The 12,196-nt window shown below is 36.3% G+C and overlaps 1 protein-coding gene across 1 annotated transcript; it reads left to right on the top strand.

Moving 5' to 3' along the window:
* Window positions 1-3,811: 3,811 nt before the first annotated feature.
* On the top strand, window positions 3,812-4,769 carry LOC103682434 (olfactory receptor 2G2-like). The gene has a single exon (XM_008712042.1). It carries the CDS (start codon window positions 3,822-3,824, stop codon window positions 4,767-4,769), a length of 948 nt encoding a protein of 315 aa, XP_008710264.1. The 5' UTR covers window positions 3,812-3,821.
* Window positions 4,770-12,196: the final 7,427 nt, after the last annotated feature.

The raw sequence follows: 12,196 nt of genomic DNA, 5'->3' as shown, positions 1-12,196 counted from the left end.
CCTCCCATATGTTCATCTGTTTTGTTTTTTATTTTTATTTTTTTAAAGATTTTATTTATTTATTTGACAGAGAGAGAAAGAGACAGCCAGAGAGAGAGGGAACACAGGCAGGGGGAGTGGGAGAGGAAGAAGCAGGCTCCCATTGGAGGATCCTGATGCGGGGCTCGATCCCAGGACTCTGGGATCATGCCCTGAGCCGAAGGCAGAGGCTTAACGACTGAGCCACCCAGGTGCTCCTGTTTTGTTTTTTAAATTTCACATAAGAGTGAACTCATATGATATTTGCCTTTCTCTGACTGACTTGTTTTGCTTAGCATAAGACACTCTAGCTCCATCCATGTCGTTGCAAATGGCAAAATTTCATTCTTTTTGATGGCTGAGTAATATTCCACTGTACATATATACCACATCTTCTTTATCCATTCATCAGTCCACGGACATTCGGGCTCTTTCCATAGTTTGGTTATTGTTAAAAATGCTGTTATAAATATCAGGGTGCATGTGTCCCTTCAAATCAGTATTTTTGTATCCTTTGGAAAAATAGTAGTGCAATTGCTGGGTTGTAGGGTAGCTCTATTTTTAACGTTTTGAGGAACCGCCATACTGTTTTCCAGAGTGGCTGCACCAGCCTGCATTCCCACCAACAGTGCAAGAGGGTTCCCCTTTCTCTGCATCTTTGACAACTCCTGTGGTTTCCTGTGTTGCTGATTTTGGCCATTCTGATATAGCCATGTTTAAATAGACGGCAGAATAGCATGTGTTTGAGGGAGCTCCAGTCTGGAGGCCTGCTCATTCGTTCATTTGGTAATGATATCCATCATTACCTCTACTGTTGACTAGACATGTGTTAGTCTCTTTAAGGATAATGAAATAGGTAAAAAATGGTGAATGTGATTTGGGTGAATTGCTGACTGATTTTTGAAAGGCTACTTTGTGCTGAACAATCCAAGGACTGGGTGCTACGAAATTATATTATATATGACCCAGGCCTCATGAATCTCAGAAGCTGTTGTGAGCAGATACATAGAGAAGCTGTTGTATATTACCTAGTCAAGTGAAAAAAAATAATCCATAAGCTAGTTTCCCATACAACTAAGGACAAAGGTTTTGGAGTGTAGTATTAAAGTATGATACTGAGAAAAGTTTCATTGGTAGCTGTGGTGTAAAAGAAGGCTGACCTTTTTATGATGAATCATAATTATTGGCCTGCTAAGTACTATTGTTTTATAAGTTGTATACAATGCCATCATTGGAAATAAAATATCCCCTTAATTAGTTGTTTCCGAAACAAGAGCCACATTTTGCATTCACACTTTGAGCTGATGACTAAAGTATACATGATTCCAGGAAAAAGAAATCTAAAACTATATGGATAGCATTTCATTTCCTAAAAATTAATTTCAGAGTCTGGAGTGTCCTGAGCCTCTGAAAAAAGGAGTAGGAAAGAAAAAGTAAGAGACAAACACACTGAGAAGGAAGAAGAAAGATCGTGCATAGAACGAGCTGAAGCAAGAACTAGACTGGAGTGTTTCCCTAATACACTTACTAATATGCGTGTGCCTTTGAGTGGGTCAACCCATTCTGAGCTCTCAGGACTTGATTTTTAAAGTAATGTCTTTAAAAAAAATTGTAATGACCATCACATCTGGTATATTTTTAAAAACATAAACTTATAACTAACTTCCACTATTTTTGGGTGATGAAAAAAAAGATTTTATTCCCTCTTGATTGAAAATTGCTTAAATAAAACCTTAAATAAAACCTTTTTTTCCTTCTATTGAAATTAATTGTGTTTTCTGTCTTTCCATAACTAGAAAGACACTAATATAAAGAGGTAAATTTGATGGGATGGAAATGATTGTCTAATTTATTTCCTACAACAGATAATATTGCTTCCCCCCACCACACACACACAGTTTTATTGAGGTATAAGTGATGCACAAAAATCTTTACATATTTGAAGCATACAGTTGATGAATCCGGACATATTTATGAACCATCACCATAATCAAAGTAATAAATTACCTGCAGAAGCTTCCTGCTTTACTTGTGTCCTGTGTGTGTGTGTGTGTGTGTGTGTGTGTGTGTGATAAGAATACTTAACATGATTTACCCACTTAACAAATTTTAATTGCATAATACAGTGTTGTTAGATTCAGGCAATATGTTGGACTGTCGTTTTCTAGAATTCATTCATTTGTATGACTGTAATTTTATAACCATTGAACAACTTCCTGTTTTCCTCACCTCCCATCCCCTGACCACCACACCATTTTATTTTTTGTTTCTGTAAGTTTAACTGTTTTATATACGTAGGAGGAGTATTTTTCCTTCCGTGTCTGGCGTATTTCACGTAGCATGATGCCCTCAAGGTCCATTGATGTTGCTGTGTATTGCAGGCTTTCTTTTTTAAAGCTGTATAACATTACATTAATATCAAATATTACATTAATTAAGGATGAGTAATAAACAGCATCTCCATTCACCCGTGGATGGACACTTAAGTCAGCTATTGTACATAATGCTGCAATGAACACAAAGATGAAGATATTTCTTTGAGATCCTGTTTTAAATTCTTTTGGATGTATACCAGAAATGGGATTGTTGGGTCATATGACCATTTTATTTTTGATTTTTTGAGGAATTTGTTTCTGTTTTTCATTATGTCTGTACCATTTCACATTCCCACCAACATCATATAAGGGTTCTAATTTCTCCACAACCTTGTCAACATTTCCTATCTTTTGTTTTGTGATAACATCGATATTTACAGGTGTGATTTGATATTATATTTTTTATTTGCATTATCTTGATGATTACTGATGCTGAGCACTTTTTCCTATACCTGTTAAACATCTGTATGTCTTGTTTGGAGAAATGCCCATTCAAGACTTTGCTTACTTTATTTTTTAATATTTTTTTATTATATTATGTTAGTCACCATACAGTACATCCCTGGTTTTTGATGTAAAGTTCCATGATTCATTAGTTGCGTATAACACCCAGTGCACCGTGCAATACGTGCCCTCCTTACTGTGATGGGTAGTAAGGAGGACTTTGCTTACTTTTTAATCAAGTTTTTTTTTTAATTTTGCTATTGTTTCATTTGAGATTCTATATATTTTGAATATTAACTCCTTATTGGATATTTGTTTTGCACATATTTTCTCCCATTTCCTAGATTTTTCCTTTCGTTGCCTGTGGTTTTGGTGTCATATCTATAAAATCATTGCCAAGACCAATGTCATAAAGCTTTTCCTTTATGTTTCTTCTAGGAGTTTTAGTTTTAGATCCTACATTTAAATTTTCAATCCATTTTGAGTTGATTAATGGTGCAAATTTTGTAAGCTTGACATCCAACTTCATTCTTCTGCATGTGGATATTTAGCTTTCCCAGCACCATTTATTGAAAAGACTGTCTTTTCCCCACTATGTATTCCTGGTACCTTTGTTGAAGATCCATTGGCTGTATATAAACGGGTTATATCTGGGCCCTTTATTTTACTCCACTGATCTATATGACTACATTTACTCCAGTACCATGTGTTCTAATTATTGTAGCTTGATGATGATATTTTTGCTTTTGTCTGCTCTGCTCTATCTTAGAAAGCATCAGAGAAGTAAGACATTAAGAGGATGTGTATTTATTTACAATACACATAGTAGGAAAAAAGATCTAAGTCACTTGAGGTAAGGACATAGGTTCTAAGAACTTAACATAGAATACTTCTGGGGGAGGTGATACCGTCTCATTTGACTCTATGTAATATGTCATCTTTCTCAGCTATAACAGCCTTTGGGAACACACTTTGCACACGGGGATGATGAGGAGTACCAATGAGAGCAAACTGACGGGTTTCATCCTCTGGGGTTTTTCTGATTACCCTCATTTACGGAAGGTTTTCTTTGTGATCATTTTGATCTTGTATTTATTAACCATTTTTGGGAATACCACCATCATTCTGGTATCTCGTCTGGAGTCCAAGCTTCATACACCAATGTATTTTTTCCTTTCTCATCTCTCCTTTTTGGATATCTGCTTTACCAGCAGTGTTATTCCTCAGCTCCTGGTAAACTTGTGGGATCCTATGAAGAACATCACCTACGGTGGCTGTGTGGTTCAGCTCTATGTCTCTCTTGCCCTGGGATCTACAGAGTGTGTCCTTCTAGCTGTGATGTCCTATGATCGCTACATCGCCATCTGCCGTCCCCTCCACTACACTGTCTTAGTGCATCCCCGTCTTTGCATGGCCCTGGCGTCTTTGGCATGGCTCAGTGGGGTGGTCACTACTCTAGTACAGTCCACTCTCACCCTGCAACTACCCTTCTGTGGGCATCATCAAGTGGATCATTTCATCTGTGAGGTCCCTGTGCTCATCAAGTTGGCTTGTGTGGACACCACTTTCAATGAGGCTGAGCTTTTTGTAGCTAGCATCATCTTCCTTATAGTACCTGTTTCCATCATCCTGGTTTCCTATGGCTACATAGCCCAAGCAGTTTTGGGGATTAAGTCAGCTTCTGGAAGAAAGAAAGCATTTGGGACTTGCTCCTCCCACCTGATGGTTGTCATAATCTTCTATGGAACCATCATCTTCATGTATCTGCAGCCAGCCAAGAGTAGGTCCAAGGACCAGGGGAAGTTTGTCTCCCTCTTTTACACCGTGGTGACCCCCATGCTCAACCCTCTTATCTATACTTTGAGAAATAAAGAGGTTAAGTGGGCACTAAAGAAAGTTCTAGGAAAGATTCTGGGAATAAATTTTACATGACTATTAAAAAAATTTTTAAGCACTACTGTGATGAACATCTCTTTTGTGTGTGGTAAAAAACATAAAACTTTTTAATAAAAGCCTATTGGGTCATTTTCTCCCATTTTGTTTTTCTTAATTATTCATACAACATTCTGTAGTATACTATGGAATACATGTGTTTAGTCCCACCTTTGCCATTACCCCGTAGCAACATAAAGTCAATACTTTAGTCAATCTATTCTTCAGTATTTTTTTCCCTCAAATATATCATATATGAAACTCCTCTTAAAGACTTTCCCATATTAAGAAAAAAAAACCATAAAAATATTTGAGAAATGTTTTAAACTAGTCGTTTCTTTTTTCTTTGTGAAAAATACATTTAGTCTCTCAGATTTCCTGTATCTCTAGATGCACTGGTGTCTTCCTTTTTTCCAAAGTTGTGCCTAAGATGGAAGAAATTTAGGCAAACTGTTACGAGGCAGAATTTTTATTTCCTCCACACTGAATGTGATAGAGTGTGTAGAGGGGCACAATCCACACATTCAGGTAGAGGATAAAGTAGAAGGAACGAGCCTGGTTCTCTTACTTTGTCGTTGAACCAATAAACCAATTCTGACTGACGAACAATGAAGTCTGATTCATAAGAAAAAGCTCATCTATAGAATATTCTATACATATAAACAAAACATTTACTATTGTTACTGTAACTCTACAATTCTATATATAAAAACATATTTTCTTATTTATTTATTTTTATTTTACATTTTTTTAATTTTTATTTTTTTATAATTTTTATTTTAAAAACATATTTTCATAACTTGGAGATTTATATTTCAAATAAAAGTTTAGTCAAACTCATCTTGCTGTTTATGTTATAGCACTGACTTTTTTTCCCAAGACTTTACTCTAAATGGCCTTTGCTTTTAACATTTCTTTTCTGGATGTTATACACAACTAATCAATCACTGAACACTACGTCGAAAACTAATGATGTACTATATGCTGACTAATTGAATTTAAATTAAAAAAAATAAAATTAAAAAACACTTTTTCTGGAAAGGAGTAATTTTTGCATCTTGTTTGGAAATTTTTTTGTAAACACTCTATTTCACTGAGTTTTTTGTAAACACTATTTCACTGAATTGTAGCAAACATTGGTTGTATTGTTTTTGGTTTGCAAAAATGCTGTGCATTCAAATATGCTTCAAAATAAATGTATAAATTCAGTGAGATGAGGAAGAATTTTGTGGCAGAATCCTGCAGGTCAAATCTGATAATAATTGCAAATAAAGACTAAGAAGTCAGGGAATGAATTATCACTTCAACATAATTAGAATGGTAATGCTCTGCCTAGATTCTATCCGTGTGTGTGTGTGTGTGTGTGTGTGTGTGTGTGTGTGTGTGTGTTTATTTGAAGTATGATTAACATAGAGTGTTATGTTATTTTGGGTGTACAATATTCAGCAATTCTATAGATTATTCAGTGCTCATTAAGACAAGTGTACTCTTAATCTCCTTTATCTATTTCACCCACCATCCCACCCATCTTCCCTCTGGCAATTTCCAGTTTTTTGACTATATTTAAGAGTCTGGGTTGGTTTGTTTGTTTATCTCTTTTTTCTTTGTTTCTTCATTTGTTTTGTTTCTTAAATTCCACATATGTCCAAAATCAATGGTGTTTATCTTTCTCTGAGTGATTTATTTCACTTAGCATTATACCCTCTAAGTCCATGTATATAATTGTAAATGGAAAAATCTCATTTTATCTGTGACTGTATAATATTCCATCACACACACACAAACACACACATACATACACACCACATCTTTCTCCATTCACCTATCAAAGGAAACACAAGCTGCTTCTATATTGTGGTTATTGTAAACAATGCTGGATTGTAAACAGCATTGTAAACATTACTGGATCATATGGGAATTCTATTTTTTTAAAGATTTATTGATTGAAGGATGATTGATTGATTGATAGCACAAGTGGGGTGAGAGGCAGAAGGACAGGGAGAGAAAGAATCTTAAGAAGACAGCCCGCTGAGCCCAAAACCTGACTCACTCCAGAGCCCAACACAAGGCTCCATCTCAGGACCCTGAGATCGTGACCTGAGGCAAAATCAAGAATCAGACACTTAACTGACTGAGCCACCGAGGTGCCCCTCTATTTTTAATATTTTGAGAAACCTCTATACAGTCTTCCACAGTGGCTGCACCAACTTGCATCCCCACCAACAATGCAGGAGTGTTCCTTTTTCTCCTCATTCTCACCAACACTTGTTCTTTTGTATCCTTTTGATTTTAGCTATTCTGACAGGTATGAGGTGATACCTCACTGTAGTTTTCATTTGCATTTCCTTGATGATTACTGATGTTGGGCATCTTTTCATGTCTTTTGGCCATCTGTATGTCTTCTTTGAAAAATGTACATTCATGTTTCCTGCCCATTTCTTAACCAGATGATGATGATGATGATGATGACTGATGTTGAGTTGTATACATTCTTTATATATTTTGGGTACTAACACTTTATTGGTTATATTATTCGCAAATATCTTCTCCCATTTGGTAGGTTGCCTTTTTTTAATCCTTGTCATTAAGTATGATTTTATTTTATTTTTATTTTATCTATCTATATCTATCTATCTAGCATCTATCTAGTATCTATCTATCATCTACCTATCTATCATCATCTATCTATCATCTATTATCTATCTATCATCTATCATCATCTATCATCTCTCTATCTATCATCCATCTATCATCTATCAGAGAGAGAGCACAAACAGGGGGAGAGGCAGGCTAAGGGAGAAGCAGGCTCCCTGCTAGGGAGCCTGATGCAGGACTCGATTCCAGGACCCTGGGATCATGACCTGAGCTGAAGGCAGACACTGAGCCACCCAGACATCCCGTGCCTTTTTGTTTCATTAATGGTTTCCTTCACTGTGCAAAAGTTTTTATTTTGATGAATATAGTTTAATTTTGGTTTTATTTCCCTTGCCTGAGGAGACATATCTAGAAAACTGTTTCTACAGCTGATGTCAAAGAAATTACTGCCTAATGTTCTCTTCTAGGAGTTTTATGGTTTCAGGTGTCATATTTAAGTCTCTAATACATTTTGAATTTATTTTTGTGTATGATGTAAAAAAGTGGTCCAGTTTCATTCTTCTGCACGTAGCTGTCCATTTTCCCCAACACGATTTGTTGAAAAGACTGTCTTTTCCCCATTGTATATTCTTGCATCCTTTGTTGCAGATTAATTGGCCACTTACATGTGGCTTTGTTTCTGGGCTGTCTCTTCTGTTCTATTGACCTGTGTGTCTATTTTTGTGCCAGTATCATCCTGTTTTGATTACTGTACCTTGACATCTGGGATGACAATACCTCCAATTTTCTCCTCTCCTCCTCCTCCTCCTCCTCCTCCTCCTCCTCCTCCTCTTCTTCTTCCTCCTCCTCCTTCTTCTTCTTCTCCTTCTTCTTCTTCTTCTTCTTCTTCTTCTTCTTCTTCTTTCTTCTTCTTCTTCTTCTTCTTCTTCTTCTTCTTCTTCTTCTTCTTCTTCTTCTTCTTCTTCTTCTTCTTCTTCTTCTCCTTCTTCTCCTTCTTCCTCTTCTTCTTTTTCAAGATTGCTTTGGCTATTTGAGGTCTTTTGTGGTTCCATACAAATTTCAGTTTAGTTCTAGATCTATAAACAATGTTTTTGGTATTTTAATAGGGATTGTATTCAATCTATAGGTTGCTTTAGGTAGTATGGACCTTTTAATAATATTGATTCTTCCTGTACATGAGCATGGAATATCTTTCCATTTGTTTGTGTCATCTTCAAATTCATCAATGTTTTATAGTTTTCTGAGTACAGGTTTTTCATCTGTTTGGTTAAGTTTATTCCTGGGTATTTTATTCTTTTTAGTCCAATTGTAATGGAATTGCTTTATTAATTTCTCTTTCTGCTACTTCATTATTAGTGTATATATGCAACACATTGTTGTATATTAATTTTGTATCCTGTGACTTTACTGAATTCCTTTATTTCTAAAATTTTATTGGTGGTCTTTAGGGTTTCCTACACATAGTGTCATGTCACATGCAAATAGTAAAAATTATACTTCTTCCTTACGAATGTGGATTTTTTTGTCTTTTACTTGCCTGATTGCTGTGGCTAGTCCTTCCACTACTAAGTTTGATAAAAGTAATAAGACCCAGTGCTCATCACAACATGTGCCTCCTTGATATCCATCATCTGCTTACCCCATCCTCCTACCCCCCTCCCCTCTGTAACCCTCAGTTTGTACACTAATAATGTACTATATGCTGGCAAACTGAACATAATAAAATAAATAAAAAAAATAAAAGTGGTGAGAGTGGACACTGGTGTTTTATTTTTTATTTCAAGTAATTTTTAAAAAAATTATTTAAATTCAATTTAATTTATATATATATATACACACACACACACATACTGTATTACTAGTTTCAGGGGTAGAATTTTTTAATTCATCAGTTGTGAATAACACCCAGTGCTCATTCCATCATGTGCCCTCCTTGATGCTCATCACCCAGTTACCCCATTCCCCCCCCCACATCCCCTCCAGCAACCCTCAGTTTGTTTCCTGAAGTTAAGAGTCCTCTTATGGTTTGCCTCCCTCTCTATTTTCATCTTAATTTATTTTTCCTTCCCTTCCTCTATGTTCTTCTGTTTTGTTTCTTGAATGTCACATATGAATGAAATCATATGATATTTCAAGTTTTTATTTAAATTCTAGTGAGTTAGCATATATGGTAAAATTGGTTTCAGAAGTAGAATAGGATTTATCACTTACATATAACACCCATCACTTACATATAACACATCAAGTGCCCTCCTTATTCCCCATCACCCATTTAGCCCACCCCCCACCCATCTCCCTCCAACAACCCTCAGTTTGTTCTGTATAGTTAAGAATCTTGGGATACCTGGGTGACTCAGTAGATTCAGTGTCTGCCTTTGGCTCAGGTCATGATCCCAGGGTCCTAGTATTGAGTCCTGCATTGGTCTCCTTGCTCAGCAAGGAGCTTGCTTCTTCCCCTGCCTAACATTCTCCCCTGCTTGTTCGTTCTCTATGACAAATAAATAAAATCTTAAAAAAAAAATCTCTTATGGCTTGCCTCTCTCTCTCTTTTTCTCCCTTCCCCTATGTTCGCGTTTTGTTTCTTAAATTCCATGTATGAGTGAAATCATATGGTAGTTGTGTTTTATTCTTAATCGTAGAGGCAAAGCCCTCAGTTTTTCACCATTGAGTATGAAATTGCTGTATGTTTTTCATAGACATCCTTTATTATGTTGAGTTATGTTCTGTCTAACCCTGCTTTGTGAAGAATTGTTATCATGAAAGGATGTTGCACTTTGCCAAATGCTTTTTTCTGCATCTATTGAAATGATCATGTGGTTTTTATCATGTCTCTTGCTAATTAACATTGATTGATTTGTGAATATTGAACCATGCTTGTATCCTACTTGAGTGTGGTGAATTATTTTTTGTAATGTATTGTTGGATTTGGTTTGCTAATATTTTGTTAAGGAATTTTGCATCTATGTTCATTAGTCTTTATTTGGTTTTGGTTTTAGGATAATGCTGGCTTAATAGAATGAATTTGAATTTCTTTCTTCTTTTACTTTTTGAAATAGTTTGAGAAGATAGGTATTATCTCTTTTTAAAATGTTTATTAGAATTCACATCTGAAGCCATCTGGTTCTGGACTTTTGTTTCTTGGGAGCTTTTTGATACGGATCCAACTTTATTACCAGTAATCAGTCTGTTCAAATTTTCTACTTCTTCTTGATTCAGTTTTGGAAAATTATATGGTTTTATATAAAGTTCTATATTAAGTTAAATGGTTTACCCAATTCTTATAGATTGTCCAATTTCTTGGCATATAATTTTTCCTAGTAGTGTCTTATAATCCATTGTGTTCTGTGATGTTAGGTGTTATTTTTCCTCCTTCACTTATGATTTTATTTACTTGAATTGTCTCTCTCATTTTTTTTTTTGTTGAGGTCGGCTTATCAAAATGTTTATGAATTTCATTGTTGCTTTCAAAAAATAAGATGCTGTTGTCCACAATAGCCAAAGCGTGGAAGGAACCGAGATGCCCTTCAACAGATGACTGGATTAAGAAGTTGTGGTCCATATATACAATGGAATATTACTCAGCCATCAGAAAGAACGAGTTCTCAACATTTGCTGCAACATGGATGGCACTGGAGGACATAATGCTAAGTGAAATAAGTCAAGCAGAGAAAGACAATTATCATATGGTTTCTCTCATCTATGGAGCATAAGAACTAGGAAGATCAGTAGGGGAAGAAAGGGATAAAGAAAGGGGGGTAATCAGAAGGGGGAATGAAACATGAGAGACTATGGACTCTGAGAAACAAACTGAGGGCCTCAGAGGGGAGGGGGGTGGGGGAATGGGATAGACTGTTGACGGGTAGTAAGGAGGGCACGTATTGCATGGTGTACTGGGTGTTATAAGCAACTAATGAATCATCAAGCCTTACATCGGAAACCGGGGGTTGTACTGTATGGTGACTAACATAATATAATAAAAAAACATTAAAATAAAAAAATGAAAAAAAAATAAGATGCTGCTTTCATTGACCTGTCTTATTGTGATTTTAGTTTCTATTTCATGTATTTCTGCTCTAAACTTTATTTCCTTCCTTCTACTAGTTTTGGGCTTTTATTCATACCACTGTTAGATATAAACTTAGTTTGTTTATTTGAGATTTTTCTTATTACTTGAGGTAGGTCTATATTACTCTAACCTTCCCTCTGAGAACAGGTTTTGCTGCATCTCAACGATTTTGGACTGTTATGTCTTTATTTTCATCTGCACCATGCACTTTTTGATTTCCTGCTTAATTTCTTGGTTGACCCATTCATTGTTTAGTAGCATTTATTTAGCCCCTTGTATTTGTGTTTTTTCCAGACTTTTTCCTTGTGATTTATTTCTAGTTTTATAGCATTGTGGTTGGAAAAGATGCATAATACAGCCACACACTTCCAGGAGCTGTTGCATGTTTTGCCCACTCTTGCACCCTAGCAGTCATAACACACCAGGCCCAGACATGCACCCCCAGCCACCATTGCACAGGGCCCAGCTGCACATAGCCTCCCAACCCCTGCACTCTGCATAAAACCCCCAGTCACTGCAGTATTTTGAGGGATAAGGCATAAGATTACTGTCTCAGCACATATTTTGCTAATACTGCACTCCACTCCCAAGTTTCCTGGTGGGTGTGCCACCTCAGAGCTGGTCTGCTTGTATCCCATTAACAGCACAGAGAGCAAGTATGACCCACAAGAGGCAAAGAGTCAGTGCAAACAACTGCACTGAAAGGAAAAGGGACTCAGACACAACAGCAGGGCATAAGCAACACACAGCTTACTCTCCTGAAGTG

This window comes from Ursus maritimus, unplaced genomic scaffold (assembly GCF_017311325.1).
Source record: "Ursus maritimus isolate PB19 unplaced genomic scaffold, ASM1731132v1 scaffold_5, whole genome shotgun sequence".
NCBI lineage: Eukaryota > Metazoa > Chordata > Mammalia > Carnivora > Ursidae > Ursus > Ursus maritimus.
Note: the sequence above shows the minus strand (reverse complement) of the source record. Positions and strands in the feature narration are given on the sequence as shown.

What these genes read in the sequence shown, in the direction of transcription:
- LOC103682434 (XM_008712042.1), top strand. Translation starts at nt 3,822, where the DNA reads ATGATGAGGAGTACCAATGAGAGCAAACTGACGGGTTTCATCCTCTGG.